The following is a 25876-nucleotide window of genomic DNA, read 5'->3' as shown; positions in this document are numbered from 1 at the left end:
GCCTTGCAACGATGCCTGGCCATGGTCTGCTCCCACATGCAGCCCGGCCACCCCCACTGAGAACAGGGGCATTTTCATGCTAGTGTCGCCAAGGGGTGGATTCGGCCTTACGTCACGGTGCGTGGCATGCCGAAAAGTGCTCAGCGTTTGGCCTAACTTTGCTCCCATTGAAATCAATTGGGAGGCTTTTAGCAGAGGTTGGCCAACACTGAGTGCTTGGGCCCCCTCCATAAGGCTGAGCAATGACCAGGGCCGTCCCTAGCGGGGTGCGGGGCCCGGGGAGGAAGTGACGGCTTCATATCTTCCAGGACCGACCACGCTGGCCAATCGCACCGGCCCGCAGGGCCCCCCAAAGCACGGGACCCGGAGATTGGTGCGGGGCCCAGGGAGGAAGTGATGGCTTCGTCTCTTCCAGGACTGACCGCGCTGGCCAATCGCACCGGCCCACAGGGCCCCCCAAAGCACGGGACCCGGAGCAGTCACCCCAATTCGCTCTACCCAAGGAACGGCTCTCTGGCAGTGATGTGCTGTGCTTTAGAAAGCAAGCCAGAGGGTGAGCTGAAGTCCAGCCTACAGGGAAGTTGTACTCCGGGGCCTGAACCTAGGCAGGAATCCCAGCCTTTGGCCTGGGTAAATGACTTCAGGATGGGCCCCACTTATGCAGCCCCCCCAGTATAACACTAGGGAGCGGTTTTGTGCAGTAGCTATACTAACTAACCTGGGAGTCAGGAGACCTGGGTTCCACTCCTGTCTTTAATTGCAGGTTTGGACATGTTGCTTCGCCTCCCCGTGCCTCAGTTTCCCCATCTGTAAAATGGGGATAATGACACTGGACGCCTTTGAAATCCATGGGTGAAAGAGCTTGTGTGAGATGATACTTTTTTCTCTACGGGTGACATTCACCCCAGGCAGAAGGCCTTGAGCTAGGGCTTAAATGGTGCCCAGGCCTTGCCCTGCACTAGGGTGACCAGATGTCCCACTATCGGGACTGTCCCAATATTAGGGGCTTTGTCTTATATACATAACTATACCCCTCCCCCCCCCCCCCAAAAAAAAGGTGTCCTGATTTTTTTTACACTTGCTAGCTGGGCACCCTGCCGTGCACCACCACAGGAGAGTAGATGTCATCATCTCTACCTTTGGTTCTGCCTCTAACCGTCACTCTGTGGGGAGCGCCTGAGACGAAAACACAGGCTGGGACTTTCAAGGAACCCAAAGGGAGTTAGGTAGCTGTGTATGCTAGGGAGACCAGATGCCCCGATTTTAAAGGGCCACTCCCAATTTTTGGGGCTTTTTCTTATATAGGCGCCTATTACCCCCCACCCAGTCTCGATTTTTCACACTTGCTGTCTGGTCACCCTAGTGTATGCCCACATTTGTGCCTGTATTCCAGCAATACGTTGGGCGCAGCCCCTACCTAGGGTGACCAGATGTCCCGATTTTATAGGGACAGTCCTGATTTTGGGGTCTTTTTCTTATATAGGCTCCTATTACCCCCCACCCCCGTCCTGATTTTTCACATTTGCTGTCTGGTCACCCTACCCCTACCCAGCCCACCAGGCTGTTGCTCCAAGAGCCTCAGGTCAGGAGATCCCTTGAAAGCCAGAACAAGGTTAATGAGAAAATTCCCACTGCTAAAGCTATCACAGATAAGGCAAGGAGCCAAGCCCCTGTTTTCCATACGTTGCCAGGTTCCCACTTGCAAAAAAACCCCAAGCCCTGGCTCAGACCAGTTGCTCCTAGCAATTTGCCCTTAGGGCTTGTCTACACTTGACATGCAAACTGCTAGGAGCCATTGGTCTGAGCCAGGGCTTGGGTGTTTGTTTGGTTTTTGCAGGTGGGCACCTGAGCAAAGTAGCTGGGTCGACCTAACTTTTCTATGTAGCCCAGGCCTTAGCTCCAGTGCTAGTTTCACACAGTATCGTGCCCTTTGAAACATTCCTGCTCAGCGCTCCTTTGCACCCCCACCCCTTTTTTTCTGACAACAGTTGCTGTTTACTGGGACGCAAAGACGTGGCATTTTATCTTTCAACCTCGCCTTTCCCTTTTACTCATCCCAGTGGCCTTTACGTAGGACACACCGTCTACGCTATAGCATTAAAAAAAGAACAGAGCCAGAGGGTCAGACTGGAGGAAGCTACGTCACAGCTGGATCATAAACCAAAAATCTGAGAAACCATTAAAAACTTTTTGGAATTATAATGCAAATCATTGGCAAGGTGTTTTTTTGTTTTTGTTTTTAATAGCGCTGAAGTTTTCCTGCAATGCCCTGACTATTTCCCCAATGCTCCCAGGGGGTGGTTGAATTAGAGAGGTCAGGGGCAGCATGGGAGGATACAAATAAAAGCATCCAGGGCTAGATCAGAGTTATGGTTGTGACCTCTGGCAAATATATATCCTGGTGTAAAGGAGGAACAAATTGGAAGCACATTATTTAGCCAGTGTGAAGGCAGGTTCGCTTATTTCATGTGACCTCCCTGGCATAAAAAAGAGCAGAACCATTCCAAATCTTCTACAGTTGTGCAGGCATCCAACGTGGTGTGCGGGCAATCTGAAAGCGGGCAAGGTGCAGAGACAGTAGCAAAGGTATGGAGCCTGCATAGCCGTGGCAGGGTTATGATCAGGCAAAGACTTGGAGTGGCAGGAGAGCCATGGACTATGCCCAAAGCTAGGGCCCTACCAAATTCATGGCCATGAAAAACGCATCACGGACTGTGAAATCTGGTCTTCCGCCGTGAAATCCGGTCTTTTGTGTGCTTTTACCCTATACTACACAGATTTCATGGGGGAGACCAGCGTATCTCCAATTGGAGGTTCTGACCCAAAAGGGAGTTTCAGGAAGGTCGCAAGGTTATTTTAGGGGGGAGGCGGTATTGCCACCCTTACTTCTGCGCTGCCTTGAGAGCTGAGCGGCCGGAGAGCGGCGGCTGCTGACTGAGGGCAGTGCCCAGGAGGTATTGCCTTGCCGGAGTTCCCACTGGTCACACTGAGGATGCACCTTCTCGCTAGATTCTGAACAGTGTCACTTGGGCTTTGAGGCTGAGAGTTTTCAAACTTACCAGTGCATGCCCCCAACTCCCAGTGCAGAGAAAATTTGGGCTGTTACATTGCTGCCCCTAATCTTTCCGCCCTGCCCCAATCCACTCTCACAACCATCTCACCTGAAGTTGATGGTGCTTTAAACTCAGGTTAGCTGGCCTGAGTGGGGGTGGGTTAGAACCCAGGTCAACCTGTGGAACTCCTTGCCTGAGGAGGTTGTGAAGGCTAGGACTATAACAGGGGTTAAAAGAGAACTAGATAAATTCATGGAGGTTAAGTCCATTAATGGCTATTAGCCAGGATGGGTAAGGAATGGTGTCCCTAGCCTCTGTTTGCCAGAGGATGGAGATGGATGGCAGGAGAGAGATCACTTGATCATTACCTGTTAGGTTCACTCCCTCTGGGGCACCTGGCATTGGCCACTGTCGGTAGACAGGATACTGGGCTGGATGGACCTTTGGTCTGACCCAGTACGGCCATTCTTATGTTCTTCTTTCACTTGGGGTGTTGGAACATGTTTTCTAGCGGGGGTGCTGAGAGCCACTGAACCGAACTGTAAACCCTGGATATAATAGAAACCACTTGAAGCCAGGGGGTGCACCAGTACCCCCAGTACCTCTAGTTCCAGAACCTATGAACCCACCCACTTGCAGTGAGGACACAGGCGAAACCACTCCAGTCCCTTCCCACAATTCCCTGCACGTGCCCAGAAGGACAGACAAGTTCTCCCACAATTCACGGGGAAAGAATTATAGCGTGACTCTGCTGATGGCAGCACAAAGAACTATGGGATTATGACGCCAGACGTCCCAGTGCCTCCCATGGGTCACTGATGCAGGTAGGGCTTTGCAGTGTGACTGCTCACACCCAGCTAAGCTGATCGAGGTGCCAATCACCCGATTTAGTGAAGACATGGCCCCATTGAATTGAATCTCTGTGAGCGCTTGGTGTTTAGCTCCCTTACAGCTCCTTGGATGATCCCAGCCTGAAGAACCCTCCCACTATATGCCCTGGATTTGGGATGGGAAAGGTGGGTTGAGCTATTTTAGTTTAATTTTAGAAAATGCAAGTGGTTTAAGAAATAATCCCCAATGAATACCTCAAAATAGCCACCTGAACATTGGTGAGGGCGCTGCTCGGAGCGCACTGAGAGATGAGATGGGATTTACAACATCAGGAGTGTCTGGTAAGGCCAGAGTGGGCTGCTCATTGTCGTTCCGGATCCCTGGCACCCACCAATTCTAGTTCGAGGCACATAACCCGCCTGCTGCGTTCATTCTTTTCTCCTCCAATGAATTTTCCCTCCTCCCTTCCCAGCCCTTTCCCTGCCCTGCGTGAGAAATTCACTGAGGTTCTGAGCCTGGCTGTGTGACTGTGGGCAAGTCACTTTGCCACTCTGTGCCTCAGTTTCCCCCTCTGTAAAATGGGGCTAACGATGCTTCCTTCCTTTGTAATGTGCTTTGAGCTCTATGGATGAAACACCCTATAGACGAGCAGGGTGGTACAGGTCATATGACTTCTGATTTACACCTATGTGTGAGATGAGAATCAGGCCCCTTATCGCAGGCTTTAACCTTAATTATCACGTTCACACAGATGAAACTGAATAGGCATCGGGTAGAAAGTTCAAAAGCACCTAAGTGCTTTAGGCACCTACGTCCTATTGCAAATCAGTGGGACTTGGCTCCTAAAACAGTTTCCCCATCTTGTTTGACAAGCGTGCAGATTTCCAAGTGAGCTCAGCACCCACTGAGCACCCATCCTGCTGAGTCCTTCTGAAAAGCTCCCGCCTAAGAACGCCTTCCTGTTCACCCTCGCCACCCGCCTCAGCCAAGGAAACTATCCGTTACCCAGCCACAAGCAATGCAAGGCTTAGCCAGCCTAGGTGGGAAAGGGCATTGTTATTTATTATTTACGTTGTAGTAGTAGCCACCCTCTATTAGGCATGTTCCCAACACAGAGGAAGATAGTCCGTGCCCCAGTGAACTTCCAATCCCAAACAAAGCCACACCGAGGTTGGGAGATATGGATGCGATGTATGAGGAGCTCAGCATGAGGTAAGCTATGTGGCTTGGTAGCTACATGCTTATACTGCTGCTTTAAGTTAAACAAGATCCATTCCCCTCTTCCCGTCCTCCTTCCATGAGTCAATCCCCTTCTCTTCACCTCCAATCCCCAGCATCGATTCCAGTGTCCTTACATCCTTGCCAACATCCCCCCACCCCCAAACAGATGAGCGGTTCATGCTGAAGACAAAGCAGTGACTTGGAGAAGTAGGAGACTTGGCCAGTGAGTTTCCTGAAGGCACTGCAGGAGGTGGGGGTTCTTTAGGGGGAAGAGAGGGGTGCTGTGCACAGGGGGAGGGGTTAGGATAAGGTTTCCGCTAAGGAAAGTCTGTAACCTGTAGAGAGAAGGCGTTTATAAATGCTCAGGCAGGGAGGCAGCCTTGTAGGCAGGGAACACTTGTGTATATATGCTACGATCTGTCAGCTCTTGTGGGACAGGAAAGTGTAACCGATTGGCTTGAAAGCCTGAGAGTAACGTCATCCAAAGTTTCCATAGAGGAAATCCAGAACCTTCCCTTCAGTTGTGAGATGTTTTATTTGCCACCTCAAATAATTCCTGGGTTTTGTTTGGCTCGGGCACCTGACCGTGGGTACCATCACAGGATTCACCATGGCCCACTGCTTTTAACTAGCTTTGATCTCGGGGGTTATGCACAATGCAGCACAGCTGAATATGCTGTCAAAGTGTGCAGCCTCCCTTCCCTTATTTCTAGCCCCTGCTATACGTACACACATCCCTGCTGTGCACGTGAACACAGAGCTATGGGGCCAGATTCTCTGCTGGGGTCAGGGCCGGCTCCAGGCACCAGCTTGCCAAGCAGGTGCTTAGGGCGGCCGCTCTGGAGAGGGGCAGCTATTCGGCGGCAATTCGGCGGACGATCCCTCACTCCCGCTCGGAGCGAAGGACCTCCCGCCGAATTGCCGCCGCAGATCGCGATCGCGGCTTTTTTTTTTTTTTTGCGCCGCTTGGGGCGGCAAAAACCCTGGAGCCGGCCCTGGCTGGGGTAAATCAAAGTTGTTCATAAGAACATGAGAACGGCCATACTGGATCAGACCAATGGTCCATCTGGCCCAGTATCCGGTCTTCTGACTGTGGCCAATGCCAGGTGCTTCAGAGGGGATGAACAGTGATCCATCTTCTGTCACCCATTCCCAGTGTCTGGCAGACAGAGGCTAGGGACACCATCCTTGCCCATCCTGGCTAATAGCCATTGATGGACCTATCCTCCATGTACTTATCTTGTTCTTTTTTTTTATAATCTTGGCCTTCACAACATCCTCAGGCAAAGAGTTTCACAGGTTGACTGTGTTGTGTGAAGAAATACTTCCTTTTGTTTATTTTAAACCTGCTGCCTATTCATTTCATTTGGTGACCCCCTAGTTCTTGTGTTATGAGGAGTACATAAAACTTCCTTATTTACTTTCTCCACTCCAGTCATGATTTTATAGACCTCTATCATATCCCCCCTTATCACATCCCCCCTCGTCTCTTTTTCAACCTGAAAAATCCCAGTCTCATTAATCTCTCCTCATATGGAAGCCATTCCATACCCCTAATCATTTTGTTGCCCTTTTCTGAACCTTTTCCAATGCCATTATATCTTTTTTGAGATGGGGCGACCACATCTGCATGCAGTATTCAAGATGTGGGTGTACCATGGATTTATATAGAGGCGTTATGATATTTTCTGTCTTATTATCTATCCCTTTCCTAATGATTCCCAAGATTCTGTTCCGTCCTTCACTGCTGAAGCACCAGCTGAGAATCTAGCCCACACTACACATCTACACTCTGCAGTGTACTGTACTCACAAACATGCTCTGCCCATACACCCAGATCTGACTATGTACACATGGGTTTCGTATACACACTGGGCCTGATTCTCAGTTACTCTGTTCTGACACTTGGGCTAAGGATGGCTGGGAGTTAAGGTGACTTTAAGCCATCTTGGTGCTCCATTTATTCTGCTTGCTGTGTAAGTCTGAGCAGCCTCCGTGCTGTTGTAACTGAAGATCGGCTTTTGATGGGCACTGTGCACTATACCTCCTGCCCTGACTTGAATCCTACACTGAAGGCAAGTGCAAATGGACACATGATGTGCACAATCAGAGGCAAAACGTGTGCAAAAAGTTGTCATGACCAAATGTGCCCTGAATCACCCACTCATGCCAGCCCAGCTTTTGGAGTGAGTCTTAGATCCTAATTCATAGCACATGCATAGCTACAGAGCCCATCCATCTAGCAGTATCCCTATAATGCTGTCGCTAGCATCTAACAACTTTTCTAGGATTACAGACAAACCATTTGATTTGTCCACGGGGACAGCCAACACTGCCTCCTTCCCACCGTTAAGCCACAAATTTCCTCTCCCCCTTGTCACTTGCAGGTGGGTTTTAAGCCTGTGGGGGTTTTTCTTAAAGAAAAAATGACCCATCCTTGAAAAAAACACGCAAAATTGTGTGGTCAAACCTGGGGAAGGGACAGGAAAAGGTCCAAAAACGTGAGCACCCAAAAAAAAAAAAAAGTTAATGAAATTTGTAAAACCTCTAATGCCTCCCGGTTCACCCAACTCGAATGATGACACCCAGGCACACCATGGCAGCTACACAACCCAGGTTACACACCTCCTGCACATACACTTGCTGGCCATGCACATGCCAGGCACCCCCCCAGGAGCTGTCACATGCTATCACACATGAATCCCCTGGTCCCCATTCACCTCTCGCTCACCCCCTTGTAAACCAGGCACAGTCAAGACAAGTTGCTGGGGTTACACAGGTGTAAGGCTGAGAAGACTCAGGCCCAGCCAGCTGGGTGCATAGGGCTGCCAACAGGTTTCCCTCACTGCCACGGCTGGTATTTTTCATGGCAGCACATGCAATAGGAACACAGCACAGCAGTACGGTGCCGAAACCCCAGCCAGGGCATCAAACAGGGCCTCATTTGCACTTCAAAGTTTGTTTTGTTTGCTTGTGTTACAATAGCAGAGGGCACCAAATATTTCCTTAAGCTTGTCGCCCACGTCCAGCATGAACGCGTGATGCCAGGGGCAGCTGAGCCGCATGCTGAGCTATAGGGTCGGAACAAGGGCTGTATATTTAAAAGGAGCCGTACGATCAGTTAAATCCCCGCTGGCAGGCTCAAGCGCTGGAAAGGGTCCCAAGGGCTTGCCTGCATGAGGAGACGCTGAGACTCAACCAGAATTCCTGCTGGGGCACCTGGCCAGTACAAACCAGCGTGCCCGCTGCAGCGTCACTGGAGAGGCTGCAGGGTGCTCCTTGTCATGTGCCCGGTCTGTGGCTGGCCAGGACACTCTCGCAGCCCTCTAAAGGGACGTCTCTGCTGCAGCGGGAGGTATACTTTGAGGCACCCGTCATTAGCTCCAATCAAGCGAGCCCACTACAGATTGCAACATGGCTGCAGCAGCACGGACTAGCTGCCCAAGTACAATCCAGACCGAGCCCCTAGGTACGTACCTGGGTGACTCGCCAGTGCAGCTGCCTGCACGGTGGTGGCTAGGCTGTGCTTTTCAGGGTGCCACCTTGGTCAAAGCGAGCAGGGGTACGTGCTGGAAATCACACCCCCAGCAACAGTGTGGGCGCACCCTGACCTCCTCCGCTTTAGCCGGATTTCGGGAGATGCTAAGCCGCCTGTCGAAGACAGCGGAAGCTTGCACGGTCTAGGCATTTCTGAAAAACAGGCAGCTTCTGTCCATGGATGCACTAGGACTGGCCAGGGCCTGCATATTGTGGCTGGCCTCTATGCACGGGCATGGGGGAGGAGAGACTCTTTGGCCTTTCCACCTCGTCTTGCATTCTCTCAGTGTGGCCCCACCAACGGCAAAGGGAGCGGTTGACTAATGGGGAACAGGCTAATGGCATGCAAAGCAGGAGCAAGGCCCAATGGAAGGGAGAAGGAAGATCACAGTCTAGGTGTTTTAGGTGCCAAGGGATTAACCCTTCATGGGCAAAGCAGCAGGCAGAACCTCAGCTCCAAGATGCTACAGGTCTGCATCTAAGTAAATTTGGGTCTGGAATCAGGCGGGCCGGGAGGGCTGCTGGGGGAGCTTACCACAGATGACTCTCTGAAGGTTATTGTTATTAGTTATTGTTTATACAGTGGTAGCACCTGGAGGTCCCGGGCCACCTTGGTCCTAGGTGCTGTACAAAAACGCAGTGTGTCACAGCCCCAGAAGAGCTGAGAAGAAGGGGTGTTCTTCCTTTGTGTCATCACTGGTCCTTCCCGCACCCTATTTTTCTTTATGGCAAGAGGACTGGTCAGCCCCCATCTGCTCTGCAATGAGCCACGTGGGACCTTACAAATGAGAAATTCCAGCCTCTGTCTCCATTCAGGCATGGGCCTGCTTGAGTTGCTTCTTCAGCAGATACAAATTCTGGCCCAGACTGAACTCCCCTTCTGCACTGAAAGAGGAATTCACTGGCACCATTGAAGTCAATGGAAAGGCTCCCACTGACTTGAGTGGGCTCTGGATCGGGTTCCTCTATCCTCAGCCTCCCACTTTGCTCCATTCCCAGCGGGTGCCAACCTTATCCACCTCAGATGCTAAAAGACGATAGAGTCTCCATGTCTATCTAGCCCTTGGCTGCCTTATAGGGTTTTCCCACGAGCACAGAACTCTTACGACAGGAGCTGAGAACAAAGAGCGATCTGGCTTTATAGAAGGAGTCTGCAGACAAAAAGAAGCACTCCCCGCCCTCTTTAAATGCTCAGCTCCTCTCACCCCTACCCCAATCCAGCACTGAGAAGTGTCTTATTGTTCCACATACTGGGATTCTTCTCTTAATCCTGTACCCGACACTCGCATTTCTTTTACCAGAGCTCTGAAGAGAGTCGTTTCCTCCCCAGGTCATTCTGCAAAAAGGCCAAGGCAGAGACGGGTGTTGGCAAAAAATACCCAGCAGGCGGGGAAGGTGGACTTCATATGAATCTTTAATGCACAGAACAACCTGTCAGGAGCCCTGCAAACGAAGACTCCGCAAGCAGCAGTTCTGCAAACTCGGAGCGTTAAAAAAAAACCCAGTTTGCCTGCAATGTCTTTGCACCTGCCCGGCTGGCGTTAATCTCCATGATCTTCGGTTTCCAGCTCCCGGTGTCGCCTCCCAGAACTGAGACACTTCGCCTTGGCGCCTTGACGCGCTGAGGCAGCGGGCCCCCTTTCCCACCTCGTCTGCTTCCAAGGCTAGCAGGGGAGGGCGCAGCTGGCTCTCCTGTGCCCTGACCTGGCTCTTTTGGATTTCTCCTCCTCTCAGATTTGGAGCGCGTAGTCCAGGAAATTCGGTAAGAAAAGATTAAAAAGGAGAGACGGTGCTACTGAGTCAAATTAGGTATTTTCATTTTAAAAAATAAAATAAAAAGGGAAATCAAAGTCCAACTGGCTGATTTCTCGTTTCTCCACCGCCCGTGTCAAACAGTCCGGTTTGGCCTCGCTGTCCCCTCCATCTGAACGTCACCCTTCCCCTAAGCCCACCAGCTACTCAGGTTGTCACATGTCCGTGACTCCTCGGAGTTCCCTTCCACAGCTCCAGGCCAACATCGTCCCTCACCGCCCCTTGGACTCCCCGTACGTGTTGCGCTGCATGGAGACCATCTTCTCCTCGCACGTCACTTTGGTGTCCTTTAGGATGTTGTACCAGACCATGCCGGCCGGCCGGACCTCTTCGCTGCGGCAGAACAGGTAGGGCATGGTGTCGGTGCGGCTCTGGATATAGGCACTGCGGAGCAGGGTCGAACAGTGGCTGCTAACTTTCTCCAGCCTCCTTAAGATCAGGTGAGCTTTCCTGGAATGAAGAAGAGGAGACGGAGACATAGCAAGAAGGTGGAAGCAGTTAGACCAGGGAGCTAGGAGGCAGGTCTAGAGGTGGGTGAAATTGTTTTGGTGAATACTAAATTTGCCGAAAATTCATTTTTCAGGTTGAATTTGGCCCAAAACAAAACCAACCAACCCAGCAAACAAAAAAGATTATTTTTAAATGTGGAAATGGTTTGTTTTGGCATTTTCAACATGAGTTGTTACAAATTGACATTCTGTTTAGAAAATGTCAATTCCAACAGACAATTTGTTTCAAGATGATGTTTTGAGTCAACATCCAAAATAGTTTGTTCGACCAGACTGAATTTTTTTTCAGTTTTTCATTCCGGCAAGAAACAAAAAGCAGTTTTGGTTCGGCCACCACCAAAATAAATAAATAAATAAATAAATGCAGTATTCGCTCAGCTCTAGCCAGGGCGGTCTGTCCTCTCACATAGACAAAGCAGTTCTGTTAACAGTTGCCAGTAGCTAGACAGGTCGATAGATTCTGTCTTCTGACTGATTCCTAATTACAGTAAAAGGTTTTTTATCTGGCATGTTGGAGAAATGGGGATGCTGGTAAGTGAAAAATTCAGGTTAAGTAAGAGGGAGGGAGTTTGGGTGTAAGAGGGGATGCGGGAGGGGGTTGGGGCGAGGGAGGGGTTTGGGGTGCCGGATCCGGGGGACGCTCATCTTGGGCGGCTCCCTGCAAGTGGCGACCTATCCCTGCTGTTCCTAGGTGGAGGCATGGCTAGGTGGCTCTGTGTGCTGCCCTCTCCCTGTCCCGAGCGCTGGCTCCGCAGCTCCCATTGGCTGGGAACCACGGCCAATGGGAGCTGTGGGGGCAACGCCTGCGGGCGGAAGCAGTGCACAGAGAGGCCTAGCCGCACCTCCACCTAGGAACAGCAGGGATAGGTCGCCGCTTGTGGTCAGCGTCCCCCGGATCCGGCACCCCGAAACTCCTCCCGTGCCCCAGTCCCCAGCCCCGCATGCTCTCCCACACTCCAAACCCCTCATGGCTGTTCCTCTGCCTAGGAGCAGCAGGGAGAGGGCAAGGGACCTGTCACCACTTCCGGGGAGCCACGTGGAGCCAGGTAGGGAGCCTGCCGGCCCCATGCCAACTGGACTATAAACCGGACTTTCTATGAAGATTAGAAATGCCGGTTTATAAAGCTTTCCGGTTGGTACAGGGCCGGATAACACCCCTTTTACTGTAATTAAATGTCTATAGCACCTGCTATGCAAGCATCTCAAAATGTTTTACACATGATACAGAGGCTAGGACAAGAAGCAATGGGCTTAAGTTAGCAAGGGAGGAGTTAGGTTGGATATTAGGAAAAACTTCCTAACTGTCAGGGTGGTTAAGCACTGGGATAAATTGCCTAGGGAGGTTGTGGAATTTTTATTATTGGAGATTTTTGAGAGGAGATTAGACAACAACCTGTCAGGGATGGTCTAGATCAGGGCTGGGCAAACTACGGCCGGTGGGCCGCGTCTGGCCCATCAGACCTTTTAATCTGGCCCTCGAGCTCCATTGCCCCGCTTCGGCGCTCCCGGAGCTCCTGCCTGGAGCTCCAGCTGGGGAGTGGGGTCGGGGGCTTGCCCCACTCCAGCTGCCCGGCGCTCCTGCGTTATGGGTGTGAGGACATGCTGCACAACCCAAATGCGCCTCATGCGCCATCAGAACCTGGAACATGCAAGCCCGGGTGCCTGCTACTTGTTGGATTAGGTGACTTTCCTAGCACCCAGAGGCGATTCGATTGTGGGCTGTTGGCAGGGCCGGCTCCAGGCACCAGCCTGGCAAGCAGGTGCTTGGGGCGGCCACTCCGGAGAGGGGCGGCACGTCCAGCTATTCTGCGGCAATTCGGCGGACAGTCCCTCACTCCCGCTCGGAGCGAAGGACCTCCCGCCGAATTGCCGCCGCAGATCGCGATCGCGGCTTTTTTTTTTTTTTTTTGGCTGCTTGGGGCGGCCAAAACCCTGGAGCCGGCCCTGGCTGTTGGGCCCTACGTGGGAGGAGATTTCTGAGAACTCAATGTGTTCCAATGACTGGAAGCTAATGCCCGACAAATCCAGGCTAGCATACAATTTGTGTTCAGACAGGAGCAAAACTGTGTGGCAAAATCAACAAACAGCTCAGTAATGTAATTTCCTAGCAGTGCATTGTTCAACAGAATTATTTTAACAGAGCAGATTTTGAAACAAACTTGTGTTGTCCTTGTTTGAACATGAATTGTTAATTTTGTGAGCATTCATGGCCCACCATACAATTTCCATACACAGATGTGGCCCTCAGGCCAAAAAGTTTGCCCACCCCTGGTCTAGATAATACTTAGTCATGCCATAAATTCCGGGGACTGGACTAGATGATCTCTCGAGGTCCCTTCCAGTCCTATGATTCTATGTTAATTAATTAAGGCTTATGGCATCTATACTATTATTCCCAGTGTACAGATGGGAAAACTGAGGCACAAGGAGGTTTAGTGACCTTCTCTAAAAAAAAAAAAGCTGGCAATACAACTCGTCACATCTCTCAACTGCATTGGGTCATCTAACCTAGGCTGCCCTCTTCAGTAATACTAACACAGCACAGAAAGTTTACAGAGCCCGGCCCTATGGTTTCAAAATTGGCAAATTCCCACTGGGGTTAGGGCTTGAGTAGTATGAGCAGCTCAAGTAAAGCAACTCTTACTGGGCTCTTTGGCAATTAGAGTAAAATATATATATATGACTGGTTTGGCAATGCATTCCTGAACCAAAACTGTTCCTTCAATAACTCCCTGGAGCCTCCGGAGTTTAATCTACGCTCCCTTGTTTAATGGTTGAAAGAGACAGAGAGAAGCAAACATCTTGTTGGAAACTGGGCTTCCTCCCTCAACTCAGGGGCCAAATTTGCCTCTCAGTTACACTGGTGCAACTCCACTGAAGTCACAAGTTGATCACAATTCTTAAGAATGAAACATGGACTATTGTGAACAAACCATCATCCACCTATCCATCCCTTTAGCCACCTATCACCATGGCACAACCCTCAAACTCCCTGCTGTCGGAAGCCACTGGAGAAGCGAAAAGCCAAATGGGGATACCTTGCCCTCTCCTTCCCTTACTTATCTGGAGTTCTCCAGAATACCCGCCTCCCCCGTGCGCATGCCTCACCGCAGGAAGGAACCCAAGCACACAGACTCCCTCTCTGCATTTCATCAAGTCTTCAGAAGGGGGACGGGCTAGGAAAAACCCAACTCTGTAACAGCAGAGAAGGAAACGTGAAACAACCCCCAAAGACAAAACTAAATAAAGTAGTTAGTGAGAGCCTGCAACGGGCTAAATCAAAAGTGGGGAAAGAAGGTTTATTTGAGTGGTTTGAAAGTCTCAAGATCACAGATTATTCCCTCTCCCGCTGGTGCTGCAGCAAAGCTCTGGAATTGGGTTGGGGGTTTGTCACAGTTACCGAAGGAATGTCAGTTCCCAATAATGACATGTCAGGGGCAGCGCTCTGAGTCGGCTAGGTAGAAACATGGGGATTATTTGATTGTGAAAGCTTTCTGGTGCTTCAGCCCCGAATTCTTTGGGAGGGAGCACGGCTGTTTTCTGATGCGGCTGCTTTCTCCAAGGCATCTCACTAATTGAGATCCCAAGTAAGAATTCACCGTGAGTCATAAAAGTGTGCGGAAGTGCGTGGCAGAGGGACAAGCCAAAACAGCAGTGACTGGAGGCCAGTCAAACCTCCATAACAAGGTATGACTCTCTGTTTCTGGGGAGGGATGATATGAAAGGCCAGCAAACCTCAGCCAAGTGGCTACCCTTCCTCTTCCAGACTGAGAATAATTCCTCCTGTGGTGGGGATACCAAGCAAGAGCATCTGTGTCCTGCAATGGTAACTTTCCGTGCAGTGGCTATGTCTTCAGGTTTCAAGGATGAGGGACAAGCTGAGCTAGGAGAATTCAAGCCTACTATATAAGGCACATACATATACATTTGATGTGATGGCTGGAGCTTTGACCAACAGCTTCCAACTCCCGCTAACACAATTCCGTTAAGTAGCCACCACCCTACCAGAGAGGTACTCCCTCTCCCTGCAATCCAAGAGGCATAACTTCACCAGTGACATACCCTCCCCAGTCTTTGACAGAGATTGTTGAGCTGAACTACTCTGGAGGTTTCCCGTTATGGAAGCTGATGTTTTCAATAAGGATCCCATAGCTAAAGTAATGCACACCAAGGAGTCATATTCTGCACTGACTTTCACTGCGTAGAGTTCATTAACTTCCACGTGGATTGCACTGGGTGTAAGCAAGCAGAGGATTTAGACTCGTGTCTGACAGAGTCCAGTGCTTCTGAATACTGTGTCTGCAGCCCAGCATCAGGACATGCCTGATACTATTAAATGTAGATGGGAGCGGGTAGATATAAAATGAGTTACACATTTTTGAATGACGCCTTTTTTCTTGGGGGGAAGGAACAAAAAATTTCATGAACCCTTCTCAACACTGTCCAAATTTTGTCATTTTTCATTCTTTCTGGGGGCTAATTTCCCTCCCAAATATTTGTCAAAATATAGTGAAAATACTTTTTGAATTTTTTTATAACAGTAAAAAAATAGAATTTTAAAAAAGAAATGAAGAAAAATGGGCCTGGTTCAAACCTATCGGAATGAAAACAACGTTGAAATTTCAACATTATTTGTGAAACTAGCTTTCTGTTTTTTCAGCAGCTCCAGTCGGAGAGCAATGGCCATTTCCAGTTCACACCATTCCCATCGAGCTCCTGTCAAAGTCAAGCCAGCTGGGTTGTGAGCTGGGCCCAGAGTTGTGAGCTCTCCTTGTCCAGTTTAGGGAGACAAGATCTATTAACATTCATGAACCCTTTACAGTGTGTTGGGAGAGGGGACTGTGCGTCGGGCGTTTGCTTCAAAAGTCAAACCTTGCCAAAGAAATGGAAAGGCAGATATTGGTGGGAATTACCCAGTCTATCTGAATGAAAGGAAAGAAAACAGAAAGGTAGTTACAGAAAGAAAAGACCAACCTATTTGGAGCAAACATCTGGAAACACTTTCTTGTTTGGAAGATTGAAGAGATGTCTACACTGCAATCAGAAGTATGACCGAACAAACAACTATAGCAGTGAAGTCATACCAGCATGGGCTAGCCACTGGATTACATAGATTCACAGATTCCAAGGCCACTTGATCATCTCTAGTTTGACCTCCTGTACAGCACAGGCCATAGAACTTCTCCAAATTAATTCCTAGAGCAGCTCTTGTAGAAAAACATCCAGTCTTGATTTTAAAATGGTTGTGATGGAGAATCCACCACGACCCTTGGTTAATTGCTCTCGCACTTTTAAAAATGTATGCCTTACTTGCAGTCTAAATCTGTCATAGAAGATCAGGGTTGGACAGGACCTCATCTAGTCCAAACCCATGCTCAAAGTAGGACCAATCCCTAACTAAATCCCCAAATATCAGAGGGGTAGCCGTGTTAGTCTGAATCTGTAAAAAGCAACAGAGGGTCCTGTGGCACCTTTAAGACTAACAGAAGTATTGGGAGCATAAGCTTTCGTGGGTAAGAACCTCACTTCTTCAGATGCAAGTCAATCCCCAAAGGGCCTCCCTCAAGGATTGAACTCACAACCCTGGGTTTAGCAAGCCAATGCTCAAACCACTGAACTATCCACAGCTTCCAGAGGTTTGTATAGCTCCTGGTGCTGTGGATTCATTGCTAGCATTATTCAACCTAGCTAGCTCAGGTATGTCTACAGGTGCTTCAGTCACACCTCTGACTGCAGTGTAGACAGACCCTAAGACGCAGGCCTGACTGGGTGAATCAACACTCAGATACCTACACTGGGCTTGCTCTGGAGACAGCTGGTGTTTGGCGTGAGCTAGGACGGAGTGTGTGAGGGAGGTGTCATAGCTATCTTGGTATCAGTAATATTGTGTTGTGTTCTTTGCCCGTTGGGTGATTCGGGGAGAGGGAGTGGTCCAACTCTGGGCTGAAATTGTAAATGTAATGACCTGATGCCAGGTGCTATTCCGCTCGCCTTGGGACTGCCTGCTGGAGTGGATGTAAGAGGAGAGAATGGCGGGAGGTGACACTCACGGCAGGCTCTATTGCTGAGAAGCCAAACAGGAGATGGATGTATGGATGGGCAGGAATAGCTGGGAGTTTGTCCCTTACGTGCTACAATAAAGGGAAGCTGCATTTACCCACTAGTGAGTCCCCTCCACTTGCTCTAGGGCAGTGCACAATGCATGAATGGCATGCTCTGCATCAAAATGGGTGCAAATAGGGTCATGCCTTGAGCTTCAAAACCCCAGATTCCCAAGGATGGATTCAGACCAATGGTCCATCAAGTCCAATATCCTGCCCCTAGCCGACGCCAGATGCTTCAGATGAAGGTCTAGATCTCCAGGACATGCCTAAATGTGCCTCCTCCTGTCCCATCTCTCTTCCATTCCATCTCCTGTGTTCACTTCCTTCATCTTTTCTCTCCCTCTTCCGTGCCACCTGCTTCTCTCTCCCCCTCCATTTCCTTCTTGTCTCCTCTACAGTTTCCCATGTCCCCTCTTCTCTCTTTCCCCCTCTCCATCCCTTTACCTTTAGACACCACTGAAAACTCTCTCACAGGGCTTGCTTCCTCCAGCCTGGCCTGGGCCATGTTGTTATGGCAGGACAGGGTAAACACATGCCACTCCCTCTATCTATCATCTGCTGGGGACAACTGGTGGGTTTGCTCTGTTCTCCAGCAGACTTGTGGTTGCATCTTTCGGTCTCACTGCAGCTGCTTCGTTGGTGCCTGGCTCTGCTCAATGGCTGGTGAGCGTTAGGGAGTGTAACAACGGGAAGCAGCAGGTGATGGAATGGCCCCAGGGGATGCACCAACTGCAAAGTGCTCCGACCAATCAGAGGAGGCAGCAGCTCCATGCAGGAGAAAACAAGGAGGGAGCAGAGGAACATTCTGGACTGGAGGATCAGGAGGGAAACGGATACCTGGATTTTGCTATCCCTGGGTCGATGACAAACCCCCTCAGCTACAGCCAGGTTGCTCGGCTCTCCTGGGGGGAGCTGGCGTGGCTCACTTGTTTGAGAGGGTTAATGAAGTCATGCTTAAATGTTAGACTTTTGGCTGACATCTTTTCTTTATTAAAAAAAAAAAAGGGAAGGAGAGAAAGAGACCGGGGGAGAGGAGAGAAAGAGAGAGAAGCCTTCTGGTGAAGGCTGGGTAATAAATTACAGAAGCAGTTCTTGGGCTGCCAATTTAACGCCATCCATCAAATTCTGGCCACCATCCAAGTGCTCGCTGCGGGGGGATGTCAGGCCAGAGCGACCACCTTTTCAAATACTGGAAATGAAATCTTCCTAACGCCGAGCTACCCCGTCGCTGCCAGAAACAATAATTTATTCCCATATGAAAGGGCAGGATCAGGAGGGGACGGCTGCAGAAGTCAGACTCCCGGGCTGGCTACAGCCAGGGCTGACACTGTTCTGCACTAAGCCCCCGAGCCACCAAAGCGTAGCTGCTTCTTCCCCACCCCGTCCCCACATGCCGTCATCTCCACTCCTCCTCGCCTGCCACATTGCACTTTGTGGCCAGCTGTTTTAAACTTGGTGCCAGCCTGGCCCTGGTCCTGTTTGCCATGAAAGTGAAGGATTTAGGAGGTCGACGCTGCAGTAAAAATGACGGAAGGGATGAAAAGTAATGGCCCTTTGCTGCCATTTTCTCCTCTTGCATCTTGTGTTACTGGGGCCCGAAGAGAGATAGGAAGGTGTGATTTCTAGGGCTGTTGGAAGGGCTCACGCATGGATAAAGGCACTGTCATAAGGGAGTGTGGTACAGTGGTTAGAGTAGCAGACTTGGACTCCTGGGTTCTATTCTCCGTGCTGGCAGGGAGCGTGCGAGAGCTGGGTGTCTTGCATTGGCTACTTCCAGCTCTGACCCGGACCAGTTGTGCACCGCATGGTGCGTCACTTCACCCTTCCCTGTCTCAGTTTGCCCATTTACATTGGGAATACAATACTCACCTTGATCCCAGGGCTGACGTGGGACCTAGATAACTGCTTGCAAAGCACTTTGACATGCTAGGATGAAAGGCACTAGAAAAGTACAACATAGGATTACAGAGCAGACAGGGAACAACAGCTGTGCTAGAGTGGAGCAGGGTCTCGCCCCAGGACTCTGACGGGAGGTGGGGGAGAGGTCAATGCCTGGTTGTCTTGTTCTCTTGTGGGGTTTTTTTGCTATAAATTCAGATTTTCCACCCAAGTGATAATTGACCCAGGTCTGTCAGGCTCTCAGATGGGAGGATAGAGAGTCCAGCACTCCAAGCCCGGCTATCACAACCTCTCATCTGTACATCATATTCCCTCCTGTTACCATAAGGCAGCTGCTGGTGGAGACGCCTGCATTTAAAAGGATCTTCTCCTGCTGCTGCTGTCAGCAGGGCCCCGTTACTTGCTTTAAGAAAAGGAGGGGCTTAAAGCCCCATGCTGATGTCACATCCTGACCTGATGAGCACGGGGGTGGGGACAATTTAACCATGTCTATTTCCTCCACCTCCCTCTGAGAGTCAGACAGTCGCGATGGCCACAACAACCCCCCAAAATCCAGGCAGCTGTTAAAAGAAGAGCCTGTGACATAAAGCATCATCACTGCACAACACGAGCCCAGGAAGGATCGAACGAATGCATAGTAGCATCAGGCCTTTATTGGTCTAGACAGATTCTTCTCTTTAGTTGGAACAAATTGTTGCTGTAAATTTGGAGAAAGCATCTCTTTTTGCGTGTGTTGGGGTTATATGGGGTTTGTTAGAGGAGACTAGCCGGATGAAGCAAACCAGGAGCCAAGTCCTGACCACAGCAAGTCCTGGTCTAGCGCCACCTATGAGCTAAGTTTTTTAATGTCTCCTTAATGTAAACCTTCTGTTTGAGACATCTGGTTGTCAGTGTGTCTTCTCGCGAGCAGCTGTTTGCAGTAACCTGTGGCTTTCATGGAAACTGGGCTCTCGAGGACTCCAGCATGATGTATTTATTACACAGAGGCAATAGACTCCCCTCTTGTCACTAAGTTTTATGAGTGAACATTTACGGTGGATCTGAGGCTCATCTGATAAACATTTCAAGGTACGAAAATGAATGACCTCCTGGGAACAAGAACAGCCTGTCAATTAAAAACTCATTACGAGATGTTCCCTTGGAAAATCCTCAGTCGCCTCTCCCGCTGTCGGGGGCTCCCTCGCTGTCAGAGCAACCTGAGAAATGAGGCTGGAGGACAGACCTTCGTTCTTGTCAAGAGGCTAGAACTGCTTGCAAGCGGCAGGGGTATTTTTAGAAGCTTCCCCATGGAGCGGAGATGCTGGTTACTCAGATGCATGAGGGGCTGCTGAAAGTTCAACCGGAGATCCCTGCCTCTGTGTGGAAGGACAACTGCGGAATCCATGGATGTCTCTAGACATTGCTTTCTGTATAACGGTGCGTCAAGGACACACTGGAGAGCACTTTCCAAATCTCCTTGCTGGACATGGAGAGACAAGTTTGCCTGGCTTGTATTTTCCTGCTGGATAATGCCCTCAAATAGGTGCATCGTCACTCAGCTTCCAGAGATGCCCAAGTAACAGAGGGATTTACCAGGGAAACATAAAGAAAGCCGACAGTCCCATGGATTTGTACAGAGAGGGACGACTTGAAATGAGAAACAACTTGCAGTGCCATCAAGGAGAGGGGAAGAGAGTGGCTTCACATCAGAGGTTAATGAGCTATCAAAAAAATTACGACCAAGGTCACCTCTGTAGGAGGGCCAGTCTCAGGCTAACTTGGATTTATGTCTAGGAGGATCGTAAATTGTTGCAAGAAATTGTGGCATGGAGTCAGGAATGGATCCCTGCCTGTGCCCAATACGCAGGGTGGGCAAAAAAAAAGTATAATCTATTGGTATTATGTGTTTATTGTGGTTAATTGCTCCCCCCACCATCTGTACCTCCCAATTCTCTCTCTCTGTTTCTTTCTAGCACTCAGAGAAAAGGTCATTTCTGAAACAGACTGCTGACAACATGGCATTTGTAAAACATCTCTAAGCATGTTGGCCGAATCTAGATTCCTGAGGGAGCTTCATGACACTTGCTGAATGTTCTTTGTGAGGAGTTATAGTAGCAGCTCATGACCGGTGGCCAAAAGGTCATAATAAGACACCTTGTCCAGGAAACAACCCATCTTACTCTCCCAGTGCTCTGACACGGCATACTCCATGTATGCTCTATTCCACAGTTGTAGTCTCTCTGAACCTGCATGTTCACCAGTAATCTACATTTGCAAATACCCAAAATGAAATGGGGGGGAGGGGGAGGGCTGTTACTGCTGGAACCGTTGTTCTTCATAATCTCAGAGTTTTCCAGCTGCTAATCCCCATTCTCAGCATGGAATTAAGGATAAGGGAACACGGGTTTGTAACATACATTTTCTTCCATAGCCTGGACATGCTTCAGTTTGCAGCATGGTTTTAGTGCGCACTGCATTTAGAATTTGGGCAGGCCACTGTAATGCCATTTTATTGTTTTGGGTGGGAGGGAGAGAAATCTAAGCTCTTTAAGAGTATTTATAACTTGTAAAGTGCCCAGTAACCATGGTGAGGGGCAACGTATCAATATGTCACATTAGGCTGATTAGACAGACAGACTATACATCTCTTCTGTCTGTCTCTTCATCAATCAGATGAGAGAGAGAGAGAGAGAGGATTAATTCACCGGGGAGTTAGGAGATATTGTGCTGCAAAGTCACAGTCTAGCACATGCTGATAATTCATTCACCAAACCCTAAGGAGATATCACCAGGGTAGAACTACAGATTAAAAAAAAAAAATCTGCTGGTTGTGTGACACGTAAACAAATGGAAGTTTTATCTCCACTCTCTCATGGTGTCAAGACAGTTTTTGCATGTGAACCTTCTCCCCTGCCCCTTAAATAAACAAAAGCTACATGAGACCCTCATGTCTTGTGCCTCCAAAATAAAGGGGAAGGGGGAAGAGCCTTTTTAAGGCCTTCACATCTGTAGTGGGCTATAGCTGGGTTAATGGTTTAGATGAAGCTGCAACTCCAGCATTCACTTTCGCCTCAGTTAATTTTACTGCTGTTAAAAACCAGAACACAAGCCAAGATGATCACTGTGGGACAGCCACTTTCACTCCGGAGATCTCAGAACAATAGGACAGGCTCTACGTGGTACACTTCTCAAGAACACACGCCATAGAGCTGGGTAGGGATTTTCAAAAAAATGCGTTCGTTAGTCAAAAAATGCTGAATTGTCAAAATCCCAAAGAGGCTTCCTCGGACAGTGCCCCAGTATGGTGCTCTGCTGCTCGAGCTGCTCTCCCTAATCCCCTGGACTTTTTCTACCTACCAACGCTACAGCTGTTAGAGGATGTGCTGATTGAGGCAGAGTCCTTTATCCCTCTGGATACATCCTTAGGGGAAACTGTCCCTTTATTATTCTAGTACTTAGCTCTCCAAACACCTGATACAATGCACCTCAGTCCTAATTTGCATCACTCTCTGTACTTCCACATTCATTCATTCATCTAATCAGTGTATCCCGTGATAATGCTGAAAATATCAGAGCCCATTTGAATCCTGGAGGAGGAACAGTCTCTGCCACGAAGACTCTCCAATGTAAAAGAGACTGGGGGTCAGTGCTAATTTACAGCAGCTTTGACAGTTCACTTCAGTCCTAATTTGCAGCACTGCCTGTTATTCCCAGGACTGGTCTCCCAATCACTTCAATCCTAAATTACTGCACCCCTTTATCCCACTCCAGGGCAGCTGATGGGGTTAGTTGGTGAGGTTTACAAAGCGCTACCTCTCTGGTATTAGGGGATCATCAGGGTCATCTGAATGGCCACCTAACCAGGATGCACTCAGCAGTGGAGGACACTAGGCCACTCTAATGGGGTGGGATGGGCTAACCCCAAAGGATTATGGGAAAGCACAACTACCTGGGCCCCAGCTCATCCTCACTGCGCCAGACAAAGTCTCCAAACTTCTCGTAGTGCGAGTTGTAGTGGTGCTGGACTCGGAACAGCATGGACGTGGAGACCTCCATCAGCGTGTTGTAGGCCGTCTGCTGCTCCTTCCCACTGGTGTAGCCATTGTAGAGGTTGTAGATTTTGTCAGCTATCTCTGAAAAGGAGCAGGGGGAGGAGGAGTTTACAAGGGAATGGAAGGCACAGGGAGTGCGGGAAGGAAAAAACCAGCCAGTGGGGCTGACGTTGGGGGACTGGGGTGGCTGTCTCACCCACAGCCGCCTGGAAGTTGGCTTTGGAGCACAGCCATCTATCTGGGCAGCTGTACCAGACTGAGGCCCCAATCCTGCTAGTGGCCCCACATGTCTGGAACCCAGAGTCCCCACGGAGCCCCAGTGACTTCAACAACTCCATGTGGGTGCAGGGAGTCTGCCCCTGCAGAACCCTTTGCAGGATCAGGGCTTGACACCTCAACTGTGCCAACCAATCTGCCACCTCCCATTCAATGGTGCCCTCTCTAAACCTCTGCGTCCAGCCCCAGTCAGCCAAAACTCCGCAGCTGCTGAGTGGGAGCTGGGGAATAGTAATGCACAGAGGGAAGGAGATGCTAGAATACCAGGCACAAAAGCCTGAAGTACCTGTACTGCTAACCTATACCTCCAGAGCTGGGAAGCACCGCTGTAGAGGGAACTGCTAGCTCAAACATTAGGCACTATGGGCCTGATTTTCAAGAGCTCAGCTCTCCATCAGAGTACATCTTCACTGCAGAATTAACCCAGGCTCTTACTTGGGTGTTGCCCCTAACATCCCCATACAGAGCCCTCTCGCGCGAGTTGGCTGGTGTTTTCAAAGCAGGCTCTCTGGCTTGCCTGGGGTAGAGCTCAGGTGCTGTTTTCTGTCGGGCTCGTCATCTGCGCACTCTCTGCGGCAAGAACACCGGCTAAACACTCGAGTGCTGCCAGCCCTCCAGTGCTTTCCCACCAATGCCCCAAGTCCTCCCACAATTCGCTGGGAAAGCATCAAAGAGCGGCTCAGCTTACAGCAGCACAAAAGAAGCCCCCAGAAGTCCGAAGCGACACACATATGGGGGTGTGCAGCGGCAGTGAGGGTGCCGTTACTCAGGGCACAGGTGCCGACTTTCATTTTTCTGGGTGTGTGCTCCATCCCCCTTCTGCCCGCCCCCCCCACTCCACCTCTTCCCCCAAGGCCACACCCTTGCTCCGCCTCTTCCTACCACCACTCCGCCTCCTCCCCCAGTGCCCCGCCCTCGCTCCACCTCTTTCTGCCCCCACTCTGCCCTCTCCCTCCTGTGCCTCCCGCCTGCCGCCAAACAGCTGATTGGCAGGTGGCTGGTGGGTGCTGAACACCCACTATTTTTTTTCAGGGCTGGAGCACCCACAGAGTCGGCACCTATGATTCAGGGGTGGCTTTGCCATGTGGTGCTCTCACCAGGGGGAGGCTAACTAGGTGCCGATCACCCACGTTAACTCCGAAGACACACCCTGAAGCACCTAAATAAGGGTTGACTTGTCACAAGGGCTTAGAATGTTGTGTGCATGCTGAGAGCTGAGCTCTTTGGGAAATTGGGCCCCATGGGGGGGATTGCAGGTGGGGGGAGGGAATATGAGAGGGTTTGGGGTGTTTTTTTCCCCCGTGAACATTATCAATAATAAGAAAAGCAAGTTAGGCAGAAATGCAGAGAGTCATCATTAAAAATAACATAAGCATAATCCCTGGCTCTTATCTCGCACTTTTCATTAGTAGATCACAAAGTGCTTTCCAAAGGAGGTCGGTATCATTGTCTCCTTTTTACAGATGGGGTTTCTGGCAGAGCCCCTCAACCTTTTTTGAATAAAAAGGGTTTCTTTCTTTGGTGTTGGGGGAAAATGGCCTTTCCCCCCCTGAAAATCGGTGGGGAGGGGGAGATGCAGAACCTCCCCCCCCCCACTTATATTGGATACATAATTTTATTGAAAGAAATTGTTAAACATATTTTGTTTTCTGAAAACTGGGTTTTTCATTAAAAGAAAAAAAAATAATAATGTACATTGTGTTTCTGATATAAAAAAGTGAACCGTTTTGAAAATATCACTACCACAAAAAGGGACCTGTTTCAAACCCTGAAAACTGAAATCAACTTCCAAATTTTGGACGTTTGTATTACTTCTCCCCCCCTCCTCACACCCCTCAGCTGTAGCTCCAAGCCAGGTCCCTTTGTACAGTAACACAGTGGTTTTCAACCTGGGGCCCGCAGACTATGTCTAAGGGCTGGTCTACACTGGGGGGGGGTCGATCTAAGATACGCAACTTCAGCTACGTGAATAGCGTAGCTGAAGTGGAAGTATCTTAGACTGAATTATCTGGGGTCCACACGGCGCGGGATCGACGGCCGCGGCTCCCCCGTCGACTGCACTACCGCCGCTCGCTCTGGTGGAGTTCTGGAGTCGACAGTGAGCGCGTTCGGGGATCGATATATCGCGTCTTAACGAGACGTGATATATCGATCCCGGATAAATCGATTGCTACCCGCCGATATGGCGGGTAGTGAAGACGTACCCTAAGATTTCCAAAGGGGTCCGCGCCTCTAGTCAAAATTTTATAGGGGTCCGTAAATGGAAAAAAGGTGGCAAACCCCTGCAGTAACAGATCACACACATGAGACAGACTGTGAGCTTTTTGATCATGCATGCACTCTGCATGCCCCTGTTTGGCTCTTCATTCTCTTACTGCTGTTCAGAACAGTCTGGCTATTCCAGCTTCATCCCTTGTTCTTTCTCTCTCAGGGCTTGTCTACCCAGGGACACCCAAGAAAGCGAATCCAAATTATTTTTTAAAGTGGATTAGTTAAACCAAATTAAATCCCCGTGTCAATGCTGTCATTCAAATGAATTAAGCAAAAATCGAATGTAGGCGACTTTAATACTGAATTTCAATTAACTTTCGCAAGTGTCCTCG

At 49.8% G+C, this 25876-nt stretch overlaps 1 protein-coding gene across 1 annotated transcript in view; it reads right to left on the bottom strand.

Annotated features, from left to right (window-relative positions):
* Positions 1-10666: 10666 nt before the first annotated feature.
* Positions 10667-25876, bottom strand: part of ASTN2 (astrotactin 2) — a 551498-nt gene continuing 536288 nt past the window's right edge. The window contains exons 21-22 of the mRNA XM_065418613.1: positions 22895-23078; positions 10667-10904 (exon numbers count right to left, since the gene is read on the bottom strand). Coding sequence (XP_065274685.1) covers positions 10667-10904; positions 22895-23078 — 422 coding nt within the window. The remainder of the gene's footprint in view (positions 10905-22894; positions 23079-25876) is intronic.

Source organism: Emys orbicularis, chromosome 18 (assembly GCF_028017835.1).
Source record: "Emys orbicularis isolate rEmyOrb1 chromosome 18, rEmyOrb1.hap1, whole genome shotgun sequence".
Lineage (NCBI taxonomy): Eukaryota > Metazoa > Chordata > Testudines > Emydidae > Emys > Emys orbicularis.
This window is presented reverse-complemented; position numbering and strand designations above follow the sequence as displayed.